The sequence below is a fragment of the Leptodactylus fuscus genome, chromosome 6, assembly GCF_031893055.1.
Source record: "Leptodactylus fuscus isolate aLepFus1 chromosome 6, aLepFus1.hap2, whole genome shotgun sequence".
NCBI classification, from domain to species: Eukaryota; Metazoa; Chordata; class Amphibia; order Anura; family Leptodactylidae; genus Leptodactylus; species Leptodactylus fuscus.
In genome coordinates, this window is record NC_134270.1 from 143,134,838 (window position 1) to 143,162,325 (window position 27,488).

General features: G+C 44.5%; 1 protein-coding gene and 1 long non-coding RNA gene across 3 annotated transcripts in view; one reads left to right on the plus strand and one right to left on the minus strand.

Moving 5' to 3' along the window:
• Positions 1-27,488, minus strand: part of LOC142208787 (uncharacterized) — a 532,067-nt gene that overhangs the window by 258,087 nt on the left and 246,492 nt on the right. The gene's annotated exons all lie outside the window — the stretch shown is intronic.
• On the plus strand, positions 573-26,290 carry LOC142208771 (peroxisomal acyl-coenzyme A oxidase 1-like). 2 transcript variants are annotated; one of them, XM_075277470.1, is made up of 16 exons: positions 573-681; positions 2,533-2,692; positions 4,218-4,219; positions 5,321-5,331; positions 13,148-13,295; positions 13,503-13,610; positions 17,125-17,244; positions 17,340-17,455; positions 17,800-17,969; positions 22,289-22,451; positions 22,539-22,729; positions 22,818-22,994; positions 23,612-23,717; positions 23,816-23,959; positions 24,065-24,271; positions 26,218-26,290. In XM_075277470.1, the coding sequence occupies exons 1-16, from the start codon at positions 573-575 to the stop codon at positions 26,266-26,268; spliced, it is 1,983 nt and encodes a 660-aa protein (XP_075133571.1). In that variant the 3' UTR covers positions 26,269-26,290. The 2 variants fall into 2 exon arrangements, with proteins under 2 accessions (XP_075133571.1, XP_075133570.1); XM_075277469.1 differs by lacking the exons at positions 4,218-4,219; positions 5,321-5,331 and having other exon boundaries at positions 13,135-13,295.

Here is a 27,488-nt window from a genome sequence, read left to right on the forward strand (position 1 = left end):
TGAATATGGCACAAATTTTCTTGTGCAAAATTGAACAAGTTTATAATGGAGTATTTACAACAATTTACTTTCTGCTCCATTAAATCCCATCATGCACCCCGTATTTGTCTCCTCAAAAAGTAAAAGGTGATTTGTGTCTACTTATGTTGTACCAAAAATTGTTTTTGATGCATGCGCCAAGTACTTGTGCCTTACAGCTTGATAGTTAAGTTTTTTTGTGTACAGACAGAATTTTTTAGCTTCTACAAACACTCAATATCTATGAAGGTCCGTACGACAGATTCATAAATGTTTCTTAAGTTACAAATGGGATTTGTAGATAAAGACAGTGTAAAGTTCGACAGTATTGATAAATGTGCCCCAATGTGCACTGTCTCACCTTACCTCACCTTCCCTCTTTTTTTTTTTTAATAGGAAACTTTCCACCCCCCATTGTCATCTCTGGAGAAGTTCAGTTTTGTAGTTTTGCTGCTTCTCTCCACCTACTCTAGTCATGTGATGGAGGGGATGGAGCAAACCCATCACGTATAATTTGGGGTAAAGGCCGGCAGTAGGTAGATGCAGAGATTACAATGAATCCAGACCTGAGCAGGGAGAGGGCCACTGCCTCCTTCAACACAGAGATCATCACATATATTCTGGATGGGAGCCCTGAGAGGACCCACAGGAGGAGAGAACTTGGTGAGTACACATTACGAAGAGGGGGGAAGAAGTTGACACTTGTGCTGGGGTTTGGGGTAGGCCGTAGAGATGAGCGAGTACTATTCAAAACTCCAGTTTCAAATAGCTCACAGCCATAGGAATGAATGGACGCTTCCATTCATTCCTATGGGTGCGTGCTATTCGAAACAGCCATTTCGAATAGTACTCGCTCATCTCTAGTAGGCAGATATCCATTGTAACTGCAGCTTTGAGCGTATTGTATTTTTAACCCCTTAAAAACTGAACCAGTTTTTGTTTTTGCGTATCTGTTTTTTCCTCCCCACCATCCAAGAGCCATACATTATATTTTCTTTCGGCCCACAGAGTGACATGATGCCTTATTGTTTTCAGGAAATTTTTTTACTATGTAATGGCAAAATTCAATATGCAATTGAATGTTTTGGAAAAAGACAAAGCATTTGCGCCAAATTCATATGGGTTTAAAATTTATGGTGTTCACTGTGTGGTAAAAATGACGTTAGGCCTGGTGCACATCTGCGTTCAGTAATCCGTTCACTAATGTATTGCAGTGAATAGTAAAATCCCTTGACTTCTATTACATGGTGCCTATGGCGACATGTAATATAACTGATCTAATGACAAGCCTGGGAGCCTTCAATAGGCTCCTGCTTGTCATAGAAATCTTTCACCATCCTTCAGCCGGGGCCCCATAGCCCGGAAACACCGCGGCGTTTAACAGTGCTTGCAAAGTGGATGGGATTCCTGCAAATCCCATGCACACTTTGTAATTAAAACCTCAGCGTTTCAAAACTGGCGCGTTTTTGGAAATCGCAGCATGTCAATTATATCTATGGAAACGCCGGCGGCTTTCCCGTAGACATAATGGTAACAGTCTGTTCAATGCGCTGCGGGAAAAAACGTGATTTACTGGTATGCAAATGAGTTCTCTCACAGCGCTGGGGTCGGGCCCCAGCGCTCAAACAGCGACAAGGGCGTCCCCACCGCTGCCAGAGAATTGTCTCCAGCACCGCCTCCTTCTTCGTCCGCAGTGTCATCTTCAATGTCTTCTTCCGGCGCAGGCCTCGAGCAGAGCAGACTGTGCAGGAGTACAGGCCACGGGAAAATGGCCGCTTGCACAGTATTGTTAGCGGCCATTTTCCCGTGGCCTGTGCACCACAATTCCCTGCAGCAGTGGGGACGCCCTCATCGCTGTTTGAGCACTGGGGCCCGCCCCCATCGCTGTGAGAGAACTCATTTGCATACCGGTAAAAAACAGGTATTTCTAAGGAATGGCGCAGCAGAGACCACGTCTAAAGGTAAGAGACAAATAGCCTTTCTAAAGGCTATTCCGACGTCTTATCCACAAAAAAAAAAAAAAAAAAAAAAGGTTTTAATGGTAGAATCCCTTTAACATCTGTGATAATTGTATTGACCTATGAGGTCTGGAAGCGGGTTGTGGTTGGACATTGCCAATTTTGGATTCTCTTATGATGGTCCAAGGATCCTATTAGCTTATGTTTCCTTTTCTTTGTCCTCCCATCACTGCATGTGATCTATTTATATACTGTTTTTATTGGTGTATGTATCATACTTTTATATAGGTGCCTTTTTAGCATAGCATTGTAATTAAAAGTTAAATGTTATGAATTTTGTTCCATTTCTGCTTTTTCCTGCGCAGTTTTGATGCTGTGATCGCATTTAACTGCGGCATCTAAAAATCTAAAATATTAACAGCTGTAATAGGTGTCAGCACTGATCGCTGCTGTTAGCATCGGGTACGTCCGCCATGTAGGAGAGAATAGATAATTTCTGCATTACTCTAACTTATATATTTGGTATATTGACCTTGTTCATATGTTACTGTTGTAGAAAGCATTGTGGCTAATGACCCCGACTTCCAGCATGAAGACCTCAACTTCCTATCCCGCAGTGAGCGCTATGAGGTGGCTGTCAAGAAAAGTGCTAAGATGGTTCGGCACATGCGAAGACTTGGATTAGTGGACCATGAAGAAATCTTCTGGTTCAAAAAGTAAGAAAACTGGGGGCGGGGGGTTGATATGACAAAAAGTGGATTTACTAGAAACAATGTACACTTGTAGAGTTAGGACAGTATCAGGGTAACGCTGGGTTTACACCAGCACTTGTTCTACAATCAGGGCTTTTTTTTTAATGCAGATTAGGTTTCCGTTTGAGGGTCCCCATGAGGACCCCCCAAATGGACACCTTAAAGCAGATGTGAACATGCATTTAGTGGTAGTTTTTCAATAGTAATATTATATTTAGTAATGTTCTCTATCCAGTCATGGAGAATGGTTCCATTACCACATCTCCAAAGCACATTTTTCTTCAAGATAGATGATGGACACAGTGATGGAAAACTCACAGCTTTAATTTCATAAAATAGAGGCTGAATACAGCTAAGGGCTCGTTCACATCTGCGCCCGGCACTCCATACTTGAGGTTTCCGTTTCCTACATAAAACAGAGGCAGGAGACGGAAACCTGCAGGAGTCTTTCTCACTCATTCATTTGAATGGGTGAGAGAGATGTCCGGCCGTGAGCGGTGGTGAGTGTTTTATGCTCTCCGCCGCGAAACCGGGTTTTATAATCCGGACACAGAGTCGGACATACAGTACTCTGTGTCCGGATTTAAAAAAACGGTTTCGCGGCGGAGAGAATAAAACGCTCACCGCCGCTCACGGCCGGACCCGGTCTATGGTTTCCGTCTTCTGGCATGCAGAAGACGGAAACCACAGAATGGACAGCTGAACGCAGGTGTGAACCTAGCGTCAGAAGTACAATAGAGGCAGGATACTCTATTCTTCAAAAATTTAGCAGTGGCCTTAGATATGTGTTTTGGATCATTGTCATTTTGGAAAAGTGCACGCCAACCAAGGGCATGGAGTGATGGTCGTATCTTCTCTTTCAATGTAGAGCAGGATGTCTGTGATTCATGATATTGTCAATGAAATACAACTCCCTGACACCAGCCTCACTCCTGTAGCTCCAACTAAGGACCATGTTTCACTGGAGACACTACGCATTTTTCTTTGTACTCCTTCAGGAGAAAACCTGTGCACAAAAAAAATCCACCTATAGTTTGCCAGGGCCCATGCTGAAAAAGATGAAGATTACTGGGACGAGATAAATGTTTAAAGGGGCTCTATCAGCAAAATCCTGCAGATAGAGCCCCACATATGCGTGCATAGTCTTTAAAAAGGCTATTCAGGCACCGTAAATGTTAAATTAAACTACCCCCCCCCCCCCCCCGTTTTAAAATAATAACTTAAAAAAGAATGTGCTCTACTTACGGAACGTGCACGCTGGGCGGGCATTCAGGGTGCGCCGTCTTCTTCTTCCCCGCTTCTTCTTCCTCTGACGTCTTCGGGTCCCGTCCTCCTCCGGCGCTTGCTCGCGGACACTGATAAAAAAAAAATAGCCCGGGCGCATGCGCAGTAGCCGTAGTAGAAGCCGCGTGCTACTGTGCATGCGCCCGGGCTATTTTTTTTTTATCAGTGTCCGCGAGCAAGTGCCGGAGGGGGACGGGACCCGAAGACGTCAGAGGAAGAAGAGGCGTGGAAGAAGAAGATGGCGCACCCTGAATGCCCGCCCAGGGTGCACGTTCCGTAAGTAGAGAACATTCTTTTTTAAGTTATTATTTTAAAACGGGGGGGGGGGGGGGGGGGTAGTTTGATTTAACTTTTACAGTGCCTGAATAGCCTTTTTAAAGGCTATTCACGCATATGTGGGGCTCTATCAGCATGATTTTGCTAATAGAGCCCCTTTAAAGGGATTCAATCATTAAAATGCTATTTTTTCTCCCTAACACGTAGGAATAGCCTTAAGAAAGGATATTTTTCTCCTACCTTTAGATGTCTTCTCCGCGCTGCCGTTCGGTAGAAATCCCGGTTTTCTTCTTTATGTAAATGAGTTCTCTCACAGCAATGGGGGCGGTCCTTTCTTAAAGCTATTCCTGTGTGTTAGGGAGAAAAAATAGTTTGGAGGCTTGTATGAACCTGTGTATAATTTACTCACCCCTATGTATGCTATAGCTTACCTTAATGACATCGCCCCTGGCGATTGTGCAGCTAAAATGTGCATCGGGAGTGGTGTCAGCCCTGTCCGGACGTTTGCTCTTTTATGGATATGTCTACTGTTGATTTCTTGAATTACAGCACTATCGGCTTTCCCGTTATGTGCCCTTGTTAAGAAATATCAGTGCAATAGCTCTTCACTGTGATTGCCAGAACTCGGAGCAAGCTCCAGGGCCCGTGTCACGTTGGCATGACAGCTGGGAGCCTTGTGAAGGCTCCCAGACCTGTCTGTGTTTTATTCTATTGCAAGCTACTCTATATAGCCTGCAATACATATGCCAATTTTATGCAACGCATTGTAATGCATTGCATTAGTGATCAGACTCCCTGGGGTTCAAGACCACTAGGAAGTCTAATAAATGCATAACATTTTTTTTTTTTTTTTTTTTAAATACCTTTGTCCAAAAATGCCCAAAGTATTTTTCCCATATGGTAAACGCTGTGGCGGGAAAAAAAAATCAAAAGTGCCAAACCGCCGTTTTTTCCCTCTTTTGCCTTTGATAAAAATTTGGATAAAAAGGGATCAAAGCAATAGCAATTCCCAAAAATGGTATAACTAAAAAGTACACCTGGTCGTGCAAAAAAAGACACCCTATGTATCACTGTACACAGAAATATAAAAAAGTTACGGGTGTCAGAATATGGCGACTTTTAGAAAAAAAAAATTGGCAGTTTTGGATTTTTGTTAAAGGGTTAAAATTAGAGATGAGCGAACACTAAAATGTTCGAGGTTCGAAATTCGATTCGAACAGCCGCTCACTGTTCGAGTGTTCGAATGGGTTTCGAACCCCATTATAGTCTATGGGGAACATAAACTCGTTAAGGGGGAAACCCAAATTCGTGTCTGGAGGGTCACCAAGTCCACTATGACACCCCAGGAAATGATACCAACACCCTGGAATGACACTGGGACAGCAGGGGAAGCATGTCTGGGGGCATAAAAGTCACTTTATTTCATGGAAATCCCTGTCAGTTTGCGATTTTCGCAAGCTAACTTTTCCCCATAGAAATGCATTGGCCAGTGCTGATTGGCCAGAGTACGGAACTCGACCAATCAGCGCTGGCTCTGCTGGAGGAGGCGGAGTCTAAGATAGCTCCACACCAGTCTCCATTCAGGTCCGACCTTAGACTCCGCCTCCTCCGGCAGAGCCAGCGCTGATTGGCCGAAGGCTGGCCAATGCATTCCTATGCGAATGCAGACTTAGCAGTGCTGAGTCAGTTTTGCTCAACTACACATCTGATGCACACTCGGCACTGCTACATCAGATGTAGCAATCTGATGTAGCAGAGCCGAGGGTGCACTAGAACCCCTGTGCAAACTCAGTTCACGCTAATAGAATGCATTGGCCAGCGCTGATTGGCCAATGCATTCTATTAGCCCGATGAAGTAGAGCTGAATGTGTGTGCTAAGCACACACATTCAGCACTGCTTCATCAAGCCAATACAATGCATTAGCCAGTGCTGATTGGCCAGAGTACGGAATTCGGCCAATCAGCGCTGGCCAATGCATTCTATTAGCCCGATGAAGTAGAGCTGAATGTGTGTGCTAAGCACACACATTCAGCACTGCTTCATCAAGCCAATACAATGCATTAGCCAGTGCTGATTGGCCAGAGTACGGAATTCGGCCAATCAGCGCTGGCTCTGCTGGAGGAGGCGGAGTCTAAGGTCGCTCCACACCAGTCTCCATTCAGGTCCGACCTTAGACTCCGCCTCCTCCGGCAGAGCCAGCGCTGATTGGCCGAAGGCTGGCCAATGCATTCCTATGCGAATGCAGACTTAGCAGTGCTGAGTCAGTTTTGCTCAACTACACATCTGATGCACACTCGGCACTGCTACATCAGATGTAGCAATCTGATGTAGCAGAGCCGAGGGTGCACTAGAACCCCTGTGCAAACTCAGTTCACGCTAATAGAATGCATTGGCCAGCGCTGATTGGCCAATGCATTCTATTAGCCCGATGAAGTAGAGCTGAATGTGTGTGCTAAGCACACACATTCAGCACTGCTTCATCAAGCCAATACAATGCATTAGCCAGTGCTGATTGGCCAGAGTACGGAATTCGGCCAATCAGCGCTGGCCAATGCATTCTATTAGCCCGATGAAGTAGAGCTGAATGTGTGTGCTAAGCACACACATTCAGCACTGCTTCATCAAGCCAATACAATGCATTAGCCAGTGCTGATTGGCCAGAGTACGGAATTCGGCCAATCAGCGCTGGCTCTGCTGGAGGAGGCGGAGTCTAAGATCGCTCCACACCAGTCTCCATTCAGGTCCGACCTTAGACTCCGCCTCCTCCGGCAGAGCCAGCGCTGATTGGCCGAAGGCTGGCCAATGCATTCCTATGCGAATGCAGACTTAGCAGTGCTGAGTCAGTTTTGCTCAACTACACATCTGATGCACACTCGGCACTGCTACATCAGATGTAGCAATCTGATGTAGCAGAGCCGAGGGTGCACTAGAACCCCTGTGCAAACTCAGTTCACGCTAATAGAATGCATTGGCCAGCGCTGATTGGCCAATGCATTCTATTAGCCCGATGAAGTAGAGCTGAATGTGTGTGCTAAGCACACACATTCAGCACTGCTTCATCAAGCCAATACAATGCATTAGCCAGTGCTGATTGGCCAGAGTACGGAATTCGGCCAATCAGCGCTGGCCAATGCATTCTATTAGCCCGATGAAGTAGAGCTGAATGTGTGTGCTAAGCACACACATTCAGCACTGCTTCATCAAGCCAATACAATGCATTAGCCAGTGCTGATTGGCCAGAGTACGGAATTCGGCCAATCAGCGCTGGCTCTGCTGGAGGAGGCAGAGTCTAAGGTCGGACCTGAATGGAGACTGGTGTGGAGCGATCTTAGACTCCGCCTCCTCCAGCAGAGCCAGCGCTGATTGGCCGAATTCCGTACTCTGGCCAATCAGCACTGGCTAATGCATTGTATTGGCGTGATGAAGCAGTGCTGAATGTGTGTGCTTAGCACACACATTCAGCTCTACTTCATCGGGCTAATAGAATGCATTGGCCAGCGCTGATTGGCCGAATTCCGTACTCTGGCCAATCAGTGCTGGCCAATGCATTCTATTAGCTTGATGAAGCAGAGTGTGCACAAGGGTTCAAGCGCACCCTCGGCTCTGATGTAGCAGAGCCGAGGCTGCACAAGGGTTCAAGCGCACCCTCGGCTCTGATGTAGGAGAGCCGAGGGTGCACTTGAACCCTTGTGCAGCCTCGGCTCTGCTACATCAGAGCCGAGGGTGCGCTTGAACCCTTGTGCACACTCTGCTTCATCAAGCTAATAGAATGCATTGGCCAGCGCTGATTGGCCAATGTATTCTATTAGCCTGATGAAGTAGAGCTGAATGTGTGTGCTAAGCACACACATTCAGCTCTACTTCATCGGGCTAATAGAATGCATTGGCCAGCGCTGATTGGCCAGAGTACGGAACTCGACCAATCAGCGCTGGCTCTGCTGGAGGAGGCGGAGTCTAAGATCGCTCCACACCAGTCTCCATTCAGGTCCGACCTTAGACTCCGCCTCCTCCAGCAGAGCCAGCGCTGATTGGCCGAATTCCGTACTCTGGCCAATCAGCACTGGCTAATGCATTGTATTGGCGTGATGAAGCAGTGCTGAATGTGTGTGCTTAGCACACACATTCAGCTCTACTTCATCGGGCTAATAGAATGCATTGGCCAATCAGCGCTGGCCAATGCATTCTATTAGCGTGAACTGAGTTTGCACAGGGGTTCTAGTGCACCCTCGGCTCTGCTACATCAGATTGCTACATCTGATGTAGCAGTGCCGAGTGTGCATCAGATGTGTAGTTGAGCAAAACTGACTCAGCACTGCTAAGTCTCTGCATTCGCATAGGAATGCATTGGCCAGCCTTCGGCCAATCAGCGCTGGCTCTGCCGGAGGAGGCGGAGTCTAAGGTCGGACCTGAATGGAGACTGGTGTGGAGCGATCTTAGACTCCGCCTCCTCCAGCAGAGCCAGCGCTGATTGGTCGAGTTCCGTACTCTGGCCAATCAGCGCTGGCCAATGCATTCTATTAGCCCGATGAAGTAGAGCTGAATGTGTGTGCTTAGCACACACATTCAGCTCTACTTCATCAGGCTAATAGAATACATTGGCCAATCAGCGCTGGCCAATGCATTCTATTAGCTTGATGAAGCAGAGTGTGCACAAGGGTTCAAGCGCACCCTCGGCTCTGATGTAGCAGAGCTGAGGGTGCACAAGGGTTCAAGTGCACCCTCGGCTCTCCTACATCAGAGCCGAGGGTGCGCTTGAACCCTTGTGCAGCCTCGGCTCTGCTACATCAGAGCCGAGGGTGCGCTTGAACCCTTGTGCACACTCTGCTTCATCAAGCTAATAGAATGCATTGGCCAGCACTGATTGGCCAGAGTACGGAATTCGGCCAATCAGCGCTGGCCAATGCATCCCTATGGGAAAAAGTTTATCTCACAAAAATCACAATTACACACCCGATAGAGCCCCAAAAAGTTATTTTTAATAACATTCCCCCCTAAATAAAGGTTATCCCTAGCTATCCCTGCCTGTACAGCTATCCCTGTCTCATAGTCACAAAGTTCACATTCTCATATGACCCGGATTTGAAATCCACTATTCGTCTAAAATGGAGGTCACCTGATTTCGGCAGCCAATGACTTTTTCCAATTTTTTTCAATGCCCCCAGTGTCGTAGTTCCTGTCCCACCTCCCCTGCGCTGTTATTGGTGCAAAAAAGGCGCCAGGGAAGGTGGGAGGGGAATCGAATTTTGGCGCACTTTACCACGTGGTGTTCGATTCGATTCGAACATGGCGAACACCCTGATATCCGATCGAACATGTGTTCGATAGAACACTGTTCGCTCATCTCTAGTTAAAATGTTAATAAAATCATATAAATTTAGTATCCCCGGAATCGTACGAAAACATAGAATACAGATGACATGTCATTTTGGCTGCACAGTGAACGCTGTAAATACGAAGCCCTACGAAAGCTGCACAAATGCACGTTTTCTTCAAATCCACCCCATTCTGATTTTTTTTCCAGCTTCCCAGTACATTGTACAGAATAATTAATGGCGGCATCTTGAAAATAGTGAGACCTCATATGTCTCTGAGAGTGGAAAAATAAAAAAGTTATGAGCTTTGGAAGGAGGGCAGTCAAAAACAAAAATCGAAAAATGCCAGAAGGGGTTAATGTTATGCCTTTTAAAAATCATTTCATCTTCAACTTGCTGTTCACAATAACAGTCATTTTGAGCAGGGGTGTCCAAACTTTTGCAAGCCACTGTATATTGTCTGTCTTGTCCCATGTAAAATTGTGATTATTTATGATATATATATATATATATATATATATATATATATATATATATATATATATAGTATATATATATTTTATTTCTATTGCTAAAAATAAATTTTTACATCACTCCGTGCCCTTGGTTGGCGTGTATTTTTCCAACATGACAATGATGCAAGAAACACATCTAAGGTCACACATCTAAGAGCAGGGTGAAAGTGATTTAGAGGCCAAGTATGTCTCCTGATCTGAACCCAATTTATGAACACCTATGGTGGGGGGAGATCTGAAGAAACAAGTTAAGTACTTGGAACTTGTTCTTGTATTCAGTGAGATATTGAATAAAATCCATACTTCTCATAGGGGGTGTACTCATTTATGCTGAGTACTGTAACTGTAAATCTAATCTCCTACAGATAAAGTCCTATAAACAGTATTTCTGCCGGGGTCGCATAGACCTAGATTGTACTTTACTCCTATTACATAAATTCACAATCTTACTCCTCTTTGTACATTGTACTCGACGCCTGTGAATAACTGTATGCTCAAATTCAATGGGACCCCTGCCAATGTAATAATTACTGTATCAGCTGTCTAATGGATGGGTCATGAATGTCGGTCATAACAAGTACTGCCTAGTAGAAGCCAAGAAGCACTCTTATGGATAATGGAGTTGTATGTGTCCAGCACAATGTCATGAGTTCCTTATAGTAGGTTCTGTATATTAAGATGGCCTCTTGGTCTTGGATCATTGTTTCCTTCAATGGGGAGGTAATAGGAGAAATGTATGGCAAACTCCATAGACATCAGACTGCGGTGGATCCTGATCATGCCAGTTTTAATAGCACAGATCCCCTAATAGCAGAATTGGCATTGAGGTGATGATGCAATGAGGGACATTTTGCAGACTTCCCATGTATCTATAGATTCTGTAAAATAAAACAGCAACATATAGTCAGAGAAGTCCTGTCTGTATGAACTGGCTAACCCTTACTGAATGCTATCATTTTCATATTTGCTATATGTTACTTTTCCTAGTTTTTATCACTCTACATGGGTATGGCTGTCAATGCTATATATCAGAACAACAAATAAATGTTGACAAGACAAGCAAAACAGTTGTAAAAATAAAAAGAAGAAAAACAGAAAAAATATTATGAATTCGATTCCTGCTATTTCTATGGAGCTTAGAGGAATGTAGATGGCCAGCACCAAGCTTGACTGGCTCCAATATTGTGACAAAGTTCCAAGATATTCGAAGTCCTGTGTAATGCAAAGCTCCTGGCTTGTGCTAAGCTACGCCTCCTGCCAGGGTGCCACCCATGTCTGTGAATTGCTGTTGAATTACTTTTTTAGGCTAAGGCCCCATGTTGTGGAAAAGCTGCTTTTTTTGTTGCAGATTTTGCTCCATTTTTTTTTTTTTTTTTTTTTTAAAGCCAAAGCCAGGAGTGGCTACAGAACGAATGAGAAATACCTAGGTAATATTATACTTTTCCTTTCTGATCAATTTAATCTTGGCTTTAACTCAAAAAATCGCAGCAAAATCTGCAACAAAAAAAACTGCTTTTCCTCAATGTGGGTCCTTAGCTTTAGAGCTGCAATTCGGTAAAAAAAAAAAAGTCATACCAGTCAAGACACAGATAAGCCACAGATGGACATGACTTGCATTGCAGTATGTGATGATTTGCAACCAAAAATAAATTTTTTTGCAAGAAATGTTTTGTAGTTACAGCAGGGCACATAGTGATCGTAATATGACACTTGATGCCATGTAGACCTAGTCTAAGGCTTAGATCCCTGTATGGAGATTGAAGGGTGAAAAATAAGGGCCTCTGAGACAATGCCCTATGTAGGGGATTTGGAAGTTTGTAAAAGAAGGAACAGTCTTCCAATTGCATTAAATTATATATATATATACTGTATATATATATATATATATATATATATATATATATATATATATATATATATTTGGCCCAGAATTTGGGACAATTTAGATTAAAAAAACAAAATTATGGTGGCGATTCACTTTAACTTGTGGCCTGGATCTAGATAACAGGGGTGGAACTATTGCCATAGCATCTGTAATGGGGTCGCATTTTTTTTTTTTTTTTTTTTTTAAGTAGGCTGGTTTTCATTTCACCCATTTTTCAACCATCCTCCTCCTGTCCACAGCCACCTCTGCTTAGACCTCCAGGGGCCACTGTACAATATTGGTACATAGCATCCTGCCACTATGCAGCATATGCAGAGCCCCCTGGATACCTAAGAGGATTCAGCTATGGACATGAGCGGGGTGGGTCAGTGAAAATTGTCTATTTCCTGCTGGAGTAATCTAGTGGCCTATATTGCTTTTCTGGGAGACAATATATTGTATGGAAACTGGTAACGGAGGCCCTTTCTGTATGGGGACCTGGAAGACGGGCCTTTATTTGTACGGGGGCCTGTAATGGCAACATTATACTGTATTGAGAACAATAAAGGGGCAAAATACCGGGCGAATCAGTAAATTGGTTCCTGTACCGTGTGAAGAAGTCAGTAAAAGTGGCATTGTACTGTGTGGTGGCCAGTCAAAAGCTTCCTATGAGACCTGGACTTTCCTAGTTATGCTCTTGGTAAATATGGTGCAGATTTGCTCACCCCATATGAGGACAATGTTGCTGATCCAACAGCTTGGAGCCTGGAGAATATAAATACTATGTAATGGTGATCGAGGCCAACATCTGTGAAATCTTTGGCTGTGAATACAGATCTGTGGAACTGAATACTTCAATGGCCACAAAGCTGGTTTATGTTGTAGATGAATATGGGATCACATCTTATGTTACGTATTGATTTATCTGGCCTGGTAAATCTTCACTAATACAGCCTATATTCTTGGTAAGTGGCCCATGTCATCTTCACATAGCATATTATCCTATCTCCCCCTCTCCTCTCTATTCTTCCTTATAAAATCACTTCACCATCAATTTCCAAATTCCCTCCTCGTACCCTATTTTCACATTCTTTCTGTTGATTGACCATTTTTTTCCCAACACTTCCATCTCCTCCATTCTCCTTCCTCCACAGCTTTGTACACAAGGGCTTTCCTGATCCCCTTGAAGTGCACATAGTCATGTTTGTGCCTACGCTGATGAACCAGTCTACCCCCGAGCAGTTCAAACGCTTCTTTGTGCCAGCCTGGAAGCTGCAGATCATTGGAACATACGCTCAGACTGAACTAGGACATGGTAATGAAAATTTGAGACATTTGAACTAACCATGTGTTTATCATAACAGTTTTTAGGTTTCCCATAAAATTAATTTGTTATATTCTGCAGGTTTGTTTGGGAGGGTTAACATTGCCATACCCTTTTCTAATACTTGGGAGGTACTAATGGTCGTTGTGTATGAATTTTGTTTAAAACCCTCTTGTCATTCCATTTTCTTTATTACAGGAACCCACCTGAGAGGGCTGGAGACAACGGCCACCTATGACCCATCTACACAGGAATTCATTTTGAACAGCCCCACTGTGACATCAACCAAGTGGTGGCCTGGAGGGTGTAAGCTTCTGTTGGGGTGAAGATTGTGAGGTTGCCCATTGGAATTGAATTTTTGAGGGCATTTATAGGGGTTCTTCAGGTTGACCCACAAAGAAAACCTTTTACCCATTAACAGAATGTGTGTCTGATAATGGTAAATCCCACCACTGAGACCACCACAAAAATAAGAGGCACTATGATCCTCTGTTTCTATAAAGCAATGGTTATGCATATGCAAATACTGCTGTATTCATTCTCTATAGAACCAACGAAGATAGTAGAGTACAACAGTTGGCTATGTTGGCCAGTCCCATAGCCTTTGAATGGAGTGGTAGCGTGCATATGCATCTGTCTCAATTCAGAAGGGGGATATCAGACATCCATTCTCGTCATTGGTGGTGGCACCTTCAGCGATCAGACACTTATGAGTTATCCTATGGATACAAATTAGCAGAGGCTATAAATCTGAGATCTAGGTACCAATTAAATAGCAAACCCAACTATAGATACAAAACAATGCTACAGCAAAGTGGACACAACTTTGCTAACTTTTGCTAAATATAATAATAAATTTTACCCATATAAACCTCATAAAGTTCTATCCAAAAGTCACCAGAAAACCAAGTGCCTTAATGGACATAGAGGTCCAGCACATGCAGTAGGCACTTACGCTAGTCAAATACAACATACAGTGAGCAATATAGAAAGCAAATCATCTATATATCATCTATATTCAAATAAATGCTTGATAGTACATAACCCATACTGTGAATAGTAAAAAATGATTTGATCTCACCATCACAGGATAAGCAGGGTCATCTTCGTGGCATACGGCAGCGGGACCACTGGTCATCCATCACATCATAGGGAACATTGGCCATGTACTAGCCCTCAAATCCAAAACTGACAAGTCCTTTTGTCCCACAAAGCTCCTGCCCTTACAAGCTGACCCCTATAGACACTACTATCTGACCTTACCCAAGTAGAATTTTATGTGGTTTACAATGGGGAAAAAAGTATTAGTCAGGTACCAATTATACAAGATCTCCGACCTAAAAAGATGAGGTTGGCCTGTAATTGATATCATAGGTAGACCTCAACTATGAGAGACCTCAGCTATGGTTTGTTTGACTGAGACTCCGCATCTTCCTAATTACATCATGGAAGATAGACTTGCACATTCTCAGTCAGTGCCCTCTATTGGTGTGCATACTTGAGGCACTGGCATCCTAATTACATCATGGAAGTCAGATTTGCATATTCTTCCCATGTTCCTTTGCAGTGGAGCGCTCATGGCTTAATAAGACTCCACACACCTAAATGGTGGTTCTCTCCCTATGGAGTGACGATATCCCCTCAACCCTGTCTAAGCCTTTCACCTCTGCCAGATCAGTCTTCTCTGCGCCAAGCTGATCAGATGCAAATACATTGAAACAGCTGTCCTTGGCTGAGAGACTGTACCTGGTATAATCTCAACATCATTGCAAACAAAGGCCTCTGAGAAGGTCGGCATGATGTTAAAGGGAGTGCCCTCTATAGGTTTGTTTGACTGAGACTCCGTCTTCCTAATTACATAAATGGAAGATACACTTGCACATTCTCAGTCAGCGCCCTCTATTGGTGTGCATACTTGAGGCACTGGCATCCTAATTACATCATGGAAGTCATATTTGTATATTCTTCCCAGACCTCAACTATGAGAGACAAAATGAGAAAACAAATCCATAAAATCACATTGTCTGATTTGGAAAGAATTTATTTGAAAATTATGGTGGAAAATAAGTATTTGGTCAATAACAAAAGTTTATTTCAATACTTTGTTATATATCCTTTGTTGACAATGACAGAGGTCAAACGTTTTCTGTAAGGTTGGCACACACTGTTGCTGGTATGTTGGCCAATTCCTCTATGCAGATCTCCTCTACAGCAGTGATGTTTTGGGGTTGGGCAATACGGATTTTCAACTCCCTCCAAAGGATTTCTATAGGGTTGAGATCTGGAAACTGGCTATCCACTCCAGGGCCTTCAAATGCTTCTTACGAAGCCTCTCCTTTGTTGCCCTGGCGGTGTGCTTGGGATCATTGTCATGCTGAAAGACCCAGCCACATTTCATCCTCATTGCCTTTGCTGATGGAAGGGGGTTTGCACTCAAAATCTCACGATACATGGCCCCATTCATACTTTTATGTACACGGATCAGATGTCCTGGACCCTTAGTAGAGAAACAGACCCAAAGCATGATAATGCCACCCCCATGCGTCACAGTAGGTCTAGTGTTCTCTGTATGCAACTCAGCATTCTTTCTCCTCTAAACATGTGAGTTGTGTTTCTACCAAACAGTTCCAGTTTGGTTTCATCAGACCATAGGACATTCTCCCAATACTCTTCTGGATCATCCAAATGCTCTCTAGCAAACTTCAGACGGGCCCAGACATGTACTGGCTTAAGCAGTGGGACACGTCTGGCACTGCAGGATCTGAGTCCCTAGCGGCGTAGTGTGTTACTGATGGTAGGCTTTGTTAAATTGGTCCCAGCTCTCTGCAGGTTATTCACTAGGTCCCCCCGTGTGGTTCTGGGATTTTTGCTCACCGCTCTTGTGATCATTTTGACCCCACGGGGTGAGATCTTGCGTGGAGCCCCAGATCGAGGGAGATTATCAGTGGTCTTGTATGTCTTCCGTTTTCTAATTGCTCACACAGTTGATTTCTTCACACCAAGCTGCTTGGGTATTGCAAATTCAGTCTTCCCAGTCTGGTGCAGGGCTTCAATTTTGTTTCTGGTGTCCTTCGACAGCTCTTTGGTCTTCACCCTAGTGGGTTTTGGAGTGTGACTGTTTGAGGGTGTGCACAGGTGTCTTTTATACTGATAACAAGTTTAAACAGGTGCCATTACTACAGGTAATGAGTGGAGGAAAGAGGAGACTCTTAAAGAAGTTACAGGTCTGTGAGAGCCAGAAATCTTGCTTTTTTTGTAGGTGACCAAATGCTTATTTTCCACCATAATTTGCAAATATTTTTTTTTCCAAATCAGACAATGTGATTTTTCTGGATTGGTTTTCTCATTGGTCGCTCATAGTTGAGGTCTACCTATGATGTCAATTACAGGCCGACCTCATCTTTTTAAGTGGGAGAACTTGCACAATTGGTGGCTGACTAAATACTCCCCCCCACACACACACACACACACACTGTTCATAGGTACCTTTTATGTTTTTTATGTTTAGTAAAAGTTAAGTTTTATCCACTTTGCTGTAGCATTATCCTGTGGAAAGGTGATAAGTTATGAGTATGACACTACTCCCATTAAACATTGGATGGCCCATCACCATTTAATCATTGGGGGTCCGACCTCCAGAACCTCCTGGAAAGCAGAACAATGAAGGGGCTACAACATTTTCAAGATAGTCACTTGACCCTTTTTTGTGCCTATTGACAGAGGTTCCACTAAAGGAAACATTGATGGTCTATTCTATGTTCCTGGAGAATCCCTTTAAGAGTAGAGTAGGAAATATATAACAACTATGTTTCATCCATAGTGGGTAAGACTGCAAACTATGCTGTGGTTGTGGCACAACTCTACACCCAAGGGGAATGCAAGGGTCCACATGGCTTTGTTGTTCCTATTCGTCAAATGGGTACCCATGAGCCTTTGCCAGGTGAGTTTTATTTAAAATTCTTTTTCAGTCTTCTAAGGAAACACAATGTTCTTAATGTGTCTGTGCTCCTCATGGAATTTCTGTCACTGCTGCAGGTTTGACAGTCGGAGATATCGGACCAAAGTTTGGATTCAATGAAACAGATAATGGATTCTTGAAATTTGACAAAGTCCGCATTCCCCGGGAGAACATGCTAATGAAATATGCACAGGTGAGGAACCGCTTATTCCCCTTCTCCAATACGGAGCTCTGCCTTTCTAGCTGAGTCGGGTGTCAACTGTTGCATACAGCTGACACCCAACTATAATCACCAGGATCACAGCTATCTCCATTCCTGTCTGTTTAACCCCTAAGGGCTAGTGCACATGGAGTTTTTTGCAGGTGGATTTTGAGGCGGAATCTGCCTCAAAATCTGCCTGCAAAAATGGCTCCCATTAACTTCAATGGAAGCCGCTCGCTCATTTCCGCGACCTTTTCCTTCGTGTGAACATACCCTTAGATGTCCCAAGTCAGTAGTAACCAAAGTGCCTAAGAAATTTTAGAAATCTTTTTCAGGTGGAACCGGATGGAACATATGTTAAGCCAATAAGTAATAAGCTGAACTATGGCAGTATGTTATATCTCCGGGCCATGATTGTGGGGGATTCTGCACGCTTTCTCTCTATGGCTTGCACTATTGCTATCCGTTACAGTGCCGTGCGACGTCAGTCTGAGATCAGACCCGGGTGAGTGTAAGATGTCTACAAGCTGGACATGACAAATTTTATATTCTTAAGTATTTCTATGACTCATATAGCAACAACATATTCCTCAGCGCTTTACAGACATTGTCAGTCACTGCCTCATATATATTTATATACAAGCTTCTGGGACCAAACTGCATGTGGAAAGAAACCAGAATACTTGGAGGAAACCTATGCAAACATGGGGAGATCATATAACTTCTTGCAGATGTTATACTTGGTCACATATCAATCTCGGACTCCAGCACTACAAAACAACACTACTAACTACTGAGCCACCATTACTATAGCAATATTGTCATACCTATTTACATTGTGCAAGCTCCTGGGGCTGAGCTCACCCTATGTTCTAGCACAAATTTTGTATACCCCCAGTCTTATGCATCCTGATTAGAGATGAGCGAACAGTGTTCTATCGAACACATGTTCGATCGGATATCAGGGTGTTCGCCATGTTCGAATCGAATCGAACACCACGTGGTAAAGTGCGCCAAAATTCGATTCCCCTCCCACCTTCCCTGGCGCCTTTTTTGCACCAATAACAGCGCAGGGGAGGTGGGACAGGAACTACGACACTGGGGGCATTGAAAAAAATTGGAAAAAGTCATTGGCTGCCGAAATCAGGTGACCTCCATTTTAGACGAATAGTGGATTTCAAATCCGGGTCATATGAGAATGTGAACTTTGTGACTATGAGACAGGGATAGCTGTACAGGCAGGGATAGCTAGGGATAACCTTTATTTAGGGGGGAATGTTATTAAAAATAACTTTTTGGGGCTCTATCGGGTGTGTAATTGTGATTTTTGTGAGATAAACTTTTTCCCATAGGGATGCATTGGCCAGCGCTGATTGGCCGAATTCCGTACTCTGGCCAATCAGTGCTGGCCAATGCATTCTATTAGCTTGATGAAGCAGAGTGTGCACAAGGGTTCAAGCGCACCCTCGGCTCTGATGTAGCAGAGCCGAGGCTGCACAAGGGTTCAAGCGCACCCTCGGCTCTGATGTAGGAGAGCCGAGGGTGCACTTGAACCCTTGTGCACCCTCAGCTCTGCTACATCAGAGCCGAGGGTGCGCTTGAACCCTTGTGCACACTCTGCTTCATCAAGCTAATAGAATGCATTGGCCAGCGCTGATTGGCCAATGTATTCTATTAGCCTGATGAAGTAGAGCTGAATGTGTGTGCTAAGCACACACATTCAGCTCTACTTCATCGGGCTAATAGAATGCATTGGCCAGCGCTGATTGGCCAGAGTACGGAACTCGACCAATCAGCGCTGGCTCTGCTGGAGGAGGCGGAGTCTAAGATCGCTCCACACCAGTCTCCATTCAGGTCCGACCTTAGACTCCGCCTCCTCCGGCAGAGCCAGCGCTGATTGGCCGAAGGCTGGCCAATGCATTCCTATGCGAATGCAGAGACTTAGCAGTGCTGAGTCAGTTTTGCTCAACTACACATCTGATGCACACTCGGCACTGCTACATCAGATGTAGCAATCTGATGTAGCAGAGCCGAGGGTGCACTAGAACCCCTGTGCAAACTCAGTTCACGCTAATAGAATGCATTGGCCAGCGCTGATTGGCCAATGCATTCTATTAGCCCGATGAAGTAGAGCTGAATGTGTGTGCTAAGCACACACATTCAGCACTGCTTCATCAAGCCAATACAATGCATTAGCCAGTGCTGATTGGCCAGAGTACGGAATTCGGCCAATCAGCGCTGGCTCTGCTGGAGGAGGCGGAGTCTAAGGTCGCTCCACACCAGTCTCCATTCAGGTCCGACCTTAGACTCCGCCTCCTCCGGCAGAGCCAGCGCTGATTGGCCGAAGGCTGGCCAATGCATTCCTATGCGAATGCATACTTAGCAGTGCTGAGTCAGTTTTGCTCAACTACACATCTGATGCACACTCGGCACTGCTACATCAGATGTAGCAATCTGATGTAGCAGAGCCGAGGGTGCACTAGAACCCCTGTGCAAACTCAGTTCACGCTAATAGAATGCATTGGCCAGCGCTGATTGGCCAATGCATTCTATTAGCCCGATGAAGTAGAGCTGAATGTGTGTGCTAAGCACACACATTCAGCACTGCTTCATCAAGCCAATACAATGCATTAGCCAGTGCTGATTGGCCAGAGTACGGAATTCGGCCAATCAGCGCTGGCTCTGCTGGAGGAGGCGGAGTCTAAGGTCGGACCTGAATGGAGACTGGTGTGCAGCGATCTTAGACTCCGCCTCCTCCAGCAGAGCCAGCGCTGATTGGTCGAGTTCCGTACTCTGGCCAATCAGCGCTGGCCAATGCATTCTATTAGCCCGATGAAGTAGAGCTGAATGTGTGTGCTTAGCACACACATTCAGCTCTACTTCATCAGGCTAATAGAATACATTGGCCAATCAGCGCTGGCCAATGCATTCTATTAGCTTGATGAAGCAGAGTGTGCACAAGGGTTCAAGCGCACCCTCGGCTCTGATGTAGCAGAGCTGAGGGTGCACAAGGGTTCAAGTGCACCCTCGGCTCTCCTACATCAGAGCCGAGGGTGCGCTTGAACCCTTGTGCACACTCTGCTTCATCAAGCTAATAGAATGCATTGGCCAGCACTGATTGGCCAGAGTACGGAATTCGGCCAATCAGCGCTGGCCAATGCATTCTATTAGCCCGATGAAGTAGAGCTGAATGTGTGTGCTAAGCACACACATTCAGCACTGCTTCATCACGCCAATACAATGCATTAGCCAGTGCTGATTGGCCAGAGTACGGAATTCGGCCAATCAGCGCTGGCTCTGCTGGAGGAGGCGGAGTCTAAGATCGCTCCACACCAGTCTCCATTCAGGTCCGACCTTAGACTCCGCCTCCTCCAGCAGAGCCAGCGCTGATTGGTCGAGTTCCGTACTCTGGCCAATCAGCGCTGGCCAATGCATTCTATTAGCCCGATGAAGTAGAGCTGAATGTGTGTGCTTAGCACACACATTCAGCTCTACTTCATCGGGCTAATAGAATGCATTGGCCAGCGCTGATTGGCCGAATTCCGTACTCTGGCCAATCAGCACTGGCTAATGCATTGTATTGGCTTGATGAAGCAGTGCTGAATGTGTGTGCTTAGCACACACATTCAGCTCTACTTCATCGGGCTAATAGAATGCATTGGCCAATCAGCGCTGGCCAATGCATTCTATTAGCGTGAACTGAGTTTGCACAGGGGTTCTAGTGCACCCTCGGCTCTGCTACATCAGATTGCTACATCTGATGTAGCAGTGCCGAGTGTGCATCAGATGTGTAGTTGAGCAAAACTGACTCAGCACTGCTAAGTCTGCATTCGCATAGGAATGCATTGGCCAGCCTTCGGCCAATCAGCGCTGGCTCTGCCGGAGGAGGCGGAGTCTAAGGTCGGACCTGAATGGAGACTGGTGTGGAGCGACCTTAGACTCCGCCTCCTCCAGCAGAGCCAGCGCTGATTGGCCGAATTCCGTACTCTGGCCAATCAGCACTGGCTAATGCATTGTATTGGCTTGATGAAGCAGTGCTGAATGTGTGTGCTTAGCACACACATTCAGCTCTACTTCATCGGGCTAATAGAATGCATTGGCCAATCAGCGCTGGCCAATGCATTCTATTAGCGTGAACTGAGTTTGCACAGGGGTTCTAGAGCACCCTCGGCTCTGCTACATCAGATTGCTACATCTGATGTAGCAGTGCCGAGTGTGCATCAGATGTGTAGTTGAGCAAAACTGACTCAGCACTGCTAAGTCTGCATTCGCATAGGAATGCATTGGCCAGCCTTCGGCCAATCAGCGCTGGCTCTGCCGGAGGAGGCGGAGTCTAAGGTCGGACCTGAATGGAGACTGGTGTGGAGCTATCTTAGACTCCGCCTCCTCCAGCAGAGCCAGCGCTGATTGGTCGAGTTCCGTACTCTGGCCAATCAGCACTGGCCAATGCATTTCTATGGGGAAAAGTTAGCTTGCGAAAATCGCAAACTGACAGGGATTTCCATGAAATAAAGTGACTTTTATGCCCCCAGACATGCTTCCCCTGCTGTCCCAGTGTCATTCCAGGGTGTTGGTATCATTTCCTGGGGTGTCATAGTGGACTTGGTGACCCTCCAGACACGAATTTGGGTTTCCCCCTTAACGAGTTTATGTTCCCCATAGACTATAATGGGGTTCGAAACCCATTCGAACACTCGAACAGTGAGCGGCTGTTCGAATCGAATTTCGAACCTCGAACATTTTAGTGTTCGCTCATCTCTAATCCTGATGTATAAATATACTTAACCATGGCTGACCTTGTATACTACCTACTCTCTATTGCAGGGAGCCTGAGCCACAAATCCTAGACTTTCAGACCCAGCAATACACGTTGTTCCCCCTATTAGCCACCACCTATGCATTCCGGTTTATGGGATTAGACATGCGAAAGGCATACTATAGAATAACAAGGGACATCCAGCAAGGAAACCTGAACGAGCTTCCAGAGGTGAATAATGGCTGGTGAAGTGCTGTCATAGCAAGTGTAATGTCGAACAGTACTCTAATACCATGTAACTATTATATCTTCTCACAGCTCCACGCCCTGTCTGCTGGGTTGAAAGCCTTTACTACATGGGTTGCAAATAGTGGCATTGAAGAGTGCAGGATGTCATGTGGAGGGCATGGATACTCTCACTGCAGTGGAATCCCGGACATTTATGTGACATTTACAGCAGCATGTACCTATGAGGGGGACAACATGGTGATGATGCTGCAGTCAGCCAGGTACAAGATTTGGAGCTCACCATTGGGTTCATAATGTTGCTGCACCCATTCATGGGTGACACTTACACCACCATATGTTCCTATGCAGATTCCTGTTCAAAAGTTATACTAAGACCTTGTCTGGAGAACACCTTGGTGGAACAGTCTCCTACCTCAATGATGTGTCCCTGCAGAATCAGACTCAGACCCTGCCTGGGCGGCCCTTGGTGACAGACATTAATGATCTGGGAAGTCTAGTGGAGGCGTTCAAACAGCGGGCAGCTTGGTAAGTAACATGAGGGATGCATTTATTTATGAAGGTCAGTGCATTTATAACCAAAAAACTAAAACTTGTGAGACCTGGAGAAGTTCCGGTGGAATGTTAGCTGAACATCAACAGAGGCAACTGCGATGCTGCTAAGAGTCTCGCGCTTCAGTCTTAGGAATTGGTGTATTGCAAGATAGTTTCTTAAAAATCGGAGTATGACATTCTCAGTTAATAGAAGGAAGGACTTTACTAGACCCCCATCAATCATATGGCGTGGAGAACAGATGGAAAGGGGTTTTTCCCCTCACATTGCCACTTGGTTTCCCACTTCGCCCTGACACTTGACTTCCTTCTTTGCCCTTTTGCTCGGGTTTGTCCTGTCGCTTGGCTTTCTTCTTCACCCTGTTGTTCGTCTTCCCCCTTGCCTGTACACATAGACAGACATTTTAATGGCCACCATGTAGTGTTTCAGCCACTAACTTACTTATACATATTTAGTCATCATAGTATTTTTGGTTTTGGCTGTCGCAAGGGTTGAGAAGCCATGCTGCTGGGTCTTATAAGTCTATGATTGATTTACTTATCGGATCATTATCTGTTACAAGCTGTTGGCCATTTCCTTTCTTGTATTCTAGGCTAGTTGTGGCTGCATCCAAAAATGTCCAGGCTGATCTGAATCGAGGGAAGTGTAAAGAAGATGCTTTGAATGAAAACTCTGTGGTTTTGGTGCGGGCTGCTGATGTAAGACCAGAGTCTCAATGCTTAAATATACTCAACATTGTAAATCAGTAGTTCACTTTTGTGCCATAGTTATACTTTTTTCTTCCTCCTATTTCCAGGCACACTGTCACTATATGGTAGTCAAGGCATTTGTGGAAAAGTTGTCTGAGGTCCTGGATATGGCTGCTCACCGTATCCTGAGCGTGCTCTGTCTTCTGTATGCCCTTCATGGTATCAGCAGAAACAGTGGAGACTTTCTTCAGGTACATGTATAAGACAGTCCTCCGTGGGTTGGTGGAGATGGGTGGAGAAGATATAAAATGAAATGACATATAGTAAGGGTTTAATACTATTTTCCCTTCTTGCAGGCTAGCGTTCTAGCAAGTTCTCAGATCAACCTGATACAGCAGCGGATTAAAGATTTGTTGGAAGTGATCCGACCTAATGCAGTCGCTCTGGTGGATGCATTTGAACACAGTGACAGTCAGCTGGGCTCTGTACTCGGGAGATATGATGGGAACGTGTATGAAAATATGTTTGAATGGGCAAAGAAATCGCCCCTGAATAAGACACCGGTAAGGGATTCATCACAAGTCTCCAAATCTGGTGCAGAATTCCTATACTAAGGGGGCTAAAGGGATTCATGGAAACAATTGGGGTGGTTTTGGGTTAGTGCCTCAGAGGTCTAGTTTGGGTTTGAGGATGCTATAAGACGTAAAGCACTACCAGTTCTCTGCTTCTTTCACAATATCGAATGAAGTGTTAAATCTGGGGTTGCTGGTAACCACCACTAAGAAGGACGCGCCATCCTTCAGAAAGGATTGAAGATTGTCAGACACCAAGACCCCTCTCCGATCAGTTGTTTGAAGATGCTGCAACATTCGAGTGAGCCATGTGGCCTCTTCACTGCTTACCAAACACAGCATCCTACGTAGTAATGCAACTGTACTTGGTATCACATTCAGTCGAATGGAATTTCAGGAAGTTTCTTCATAGAGCTGATCGGACATCCCATGTTTTGGGCCCTTTCTGAAGTTAATTGATAATCTATCCAATAGAACAAATCCTGGAACACCCTTTTAAATGGAGTGACAGACATTCGCTTTATAACTTTGTTCAGTCGTTTGCTCTATTGAAATGAATGACATTGAATCACAAACCTATCCTGTGGTTAGGTTAAAAGTTGTTATTGTGGCCAACCCCTTTAATACTAGCTATATACTGTATAATGAGCTTCGCTGAGTGGTTTACTTCTACAGCTGTGTGGGTGCGTCTCATAATAATAATAATAATAATAATAATTAATAATGACTTTATGTATATAGTGTCAGCATATTCTGCAGCACTTTACCAGTCAGAAGGGAAATAATCAGACAATATTAGACACAAGAGGTAAGAGGGCTTGTTTGGTGCAATGGTCCAGCCTTCTATTAATAAATAAGGTCATATAACTGAAGCTGTATGAGATACTAAGTGTGTGGAGTGCAACGTAACTTCTAGATGGAGGGGTCATGTTCTAAAAAACAGAGGTTGAACAATAACTTAGGATAAGAAATGTTAGAGTAGTGTGTGGAGATGAAGAACAAAGGGACCAGGTCATGTGATAAACCTGCCTAAAGATATGTGACTTTACAGTATGTTTGAAGCTGCTGTAGTTGGGTATTAATCTGATTGTCCAGGGTAAACCATTCCAGGGCACCAGTGCAGCTTGAGAAAAGTCTTGGAGATGGGAGGATACAAATCTAAAATCATTGACAGAATGAAGATAATGGTGAGGGTGGAAGGCAATGATGAGGGAGGAGATTTAGGGAGTTACAGCAGTTTGAATGAATTTGCGGGTAAATGTAATAAGGTTTTATTGTATTCTGCGGTGGACTTGGCAACCAGTGCAGAAACTGACACAAGGTAGATGCATCTGTGCATCGTTTTGACAGAAAGAGGAGTCTGGCGTCTGCATTCAGGTCAGATTGTAGACGGGAGAGATTAGTTAAGGAAAACCCAATTGCAAGAGAATTGTAACAGTGAAGACGACAGAGAATCAGAGCGGCAATGAGGGGATCTTGAGCTTTCCACAATGAGAAAAGAGCAAATTCTAGAAATGTTTTTGAGGTACTGGTGACAAGAGCGTGCAAGTCTCTGAATATGTTGAGTGAAGGTTACTTCAGAGTCAAATACAACCCCTAGACAGGTATCATAGTGCCTCAGTGTAATAGTAAGATCACAATCAGAAATGGAAAAACAGGGTTAAGTCAGTTAGTAGATGGAGGAAAAACGAGAAGTTCCTTTGTGATGGATTCAGTTTCAGATAAAGAGACCTGATGTTAGAGACAGCACAGAGACAGTCACTGGTATTCTGTAGTAGAGTAGGGGTGATGTCACGGGACCACAATTATCATTCTGGGGGCAAGTGGGCTCTCTGAGCCTCTAGACCCCTCACCGATGCTGTACCACATTAGCAGCATTCCAGGTTCCCATGCTTGAACATAATAGAACTAATGTCTCTTTTTTTTCCTCCTCAAAGGTTCATGAATCCTTCCACAAATACCTGAAACCTCTTCAGTCCAATCTGTGATTCATCTTCTACTAAGGCCAGCGCGATTCATTGTATAATTTTTTCTTTGCCATAATCTTTTCTCCTGTTGATGACATTGTAATCATGTTAGGTAGGAGGCTACGTCTACAGGAGCAGTAATGGGTTTATGATAATTCCCCGTTATATTGCCACCATCTTTCACAATTTTGCACAGTGCTAATGTCCAATATCCACATCTACTGAGTTTTATTATCTGTCTTAGTTCTTCAATCATAATGACCTGCATATGTCTTCTCTATAGTTTACTTGATTTTAAGGGTGGTTTCACACGGAGTTACGCTCCGCTCATTCAGATATGTAAACACGTGACAAAGTGACCGCTGTTAAAACAGAATCCCATAGACTTCAATGTCTGCCGGTCTTACGTGTGCTATATATTGAAATCAATAGATTTAAAAGCCAGTTTGGGTGGTGATGGAGACTCTATGAAGTAGGCAGAAATTAGTGATATGTAATATTATTCTGTCCTGACCATCAATAACCTGCATGGTTAATAAGAGACCACTGTCATTGGATATTGATGATGTACTGGAGATTGTAATTAATATGATAATGATACATTGCAATATATATATACTGTATATATCCTCATGTCTTATTTGTCTGTGTATTTATTTCTTCAAATGGGTATCAGTGACTATGAGAAACTGAGTATTAAATGAATCACTCACTAAGGGCACTTATTCCCAATTCACAAGATAGGAGAAGTGTCGAGTTGCTGATGGTCTGACCATAGGGACCCAAACTGATCCCATGAATGAATGAATCAACAGTGCAGTGAGGTGGTCCTGTCTGAGGGTCCAGTGAGCTGATCCCAGTGATCAGACACTTATCACCCATCTTGTGAACAGTAGATTTTCTTTGTGGTAGGTTTTGTTTTGAGGTACAACTCCTTTAATAGATGCCTGTGATGGATGCCATACAGTGCAAATCAACCATGTTTAAAAAAAAAAAATCATGCTCACACCTACATGCTACACCTTACAGGTAAAAGTGTTCATAAGCTAAAATAGACCCAGAGGAGTGACACAAAGACCCACACATAAAGAAAAAAGTGCACTATAAGGGTACTATCAAATTTGTGCTAGGGAAGCATCAGCCCTCTCTGCCCAGGTGGTAGCAACACCTCTGATAGAATGAGCCCAAAACCACTTGGTGAACCTAAAGAGAATAAAACATAATCCATATGGATAGGCTGT

Excerpts from the sequence above, each read along its gene's own strand:
- LOC142208771 (XM_075277470.1), top strand. The coding sequence starts at position 573 with ATGAATCCAGACCTGAGCAGGGAGAGGGCCACTGCCTCCTTCAACACA. Across the intron at positions 13,296-13,502 it reads TCAGACTGAACTAGGACATG|GAACCCACCTGAGAGGGCTG; the intron begins GTAATGAAAATT and ends TCTTTATTACAG. Across the intron at positions 17,456-17,799 it reads TGCTAATGAAATATGCACAG|GTGGAACCGGATGGAACATA; the intron begins GTGAGGAACCGC and ends AATCTTTTTCAG.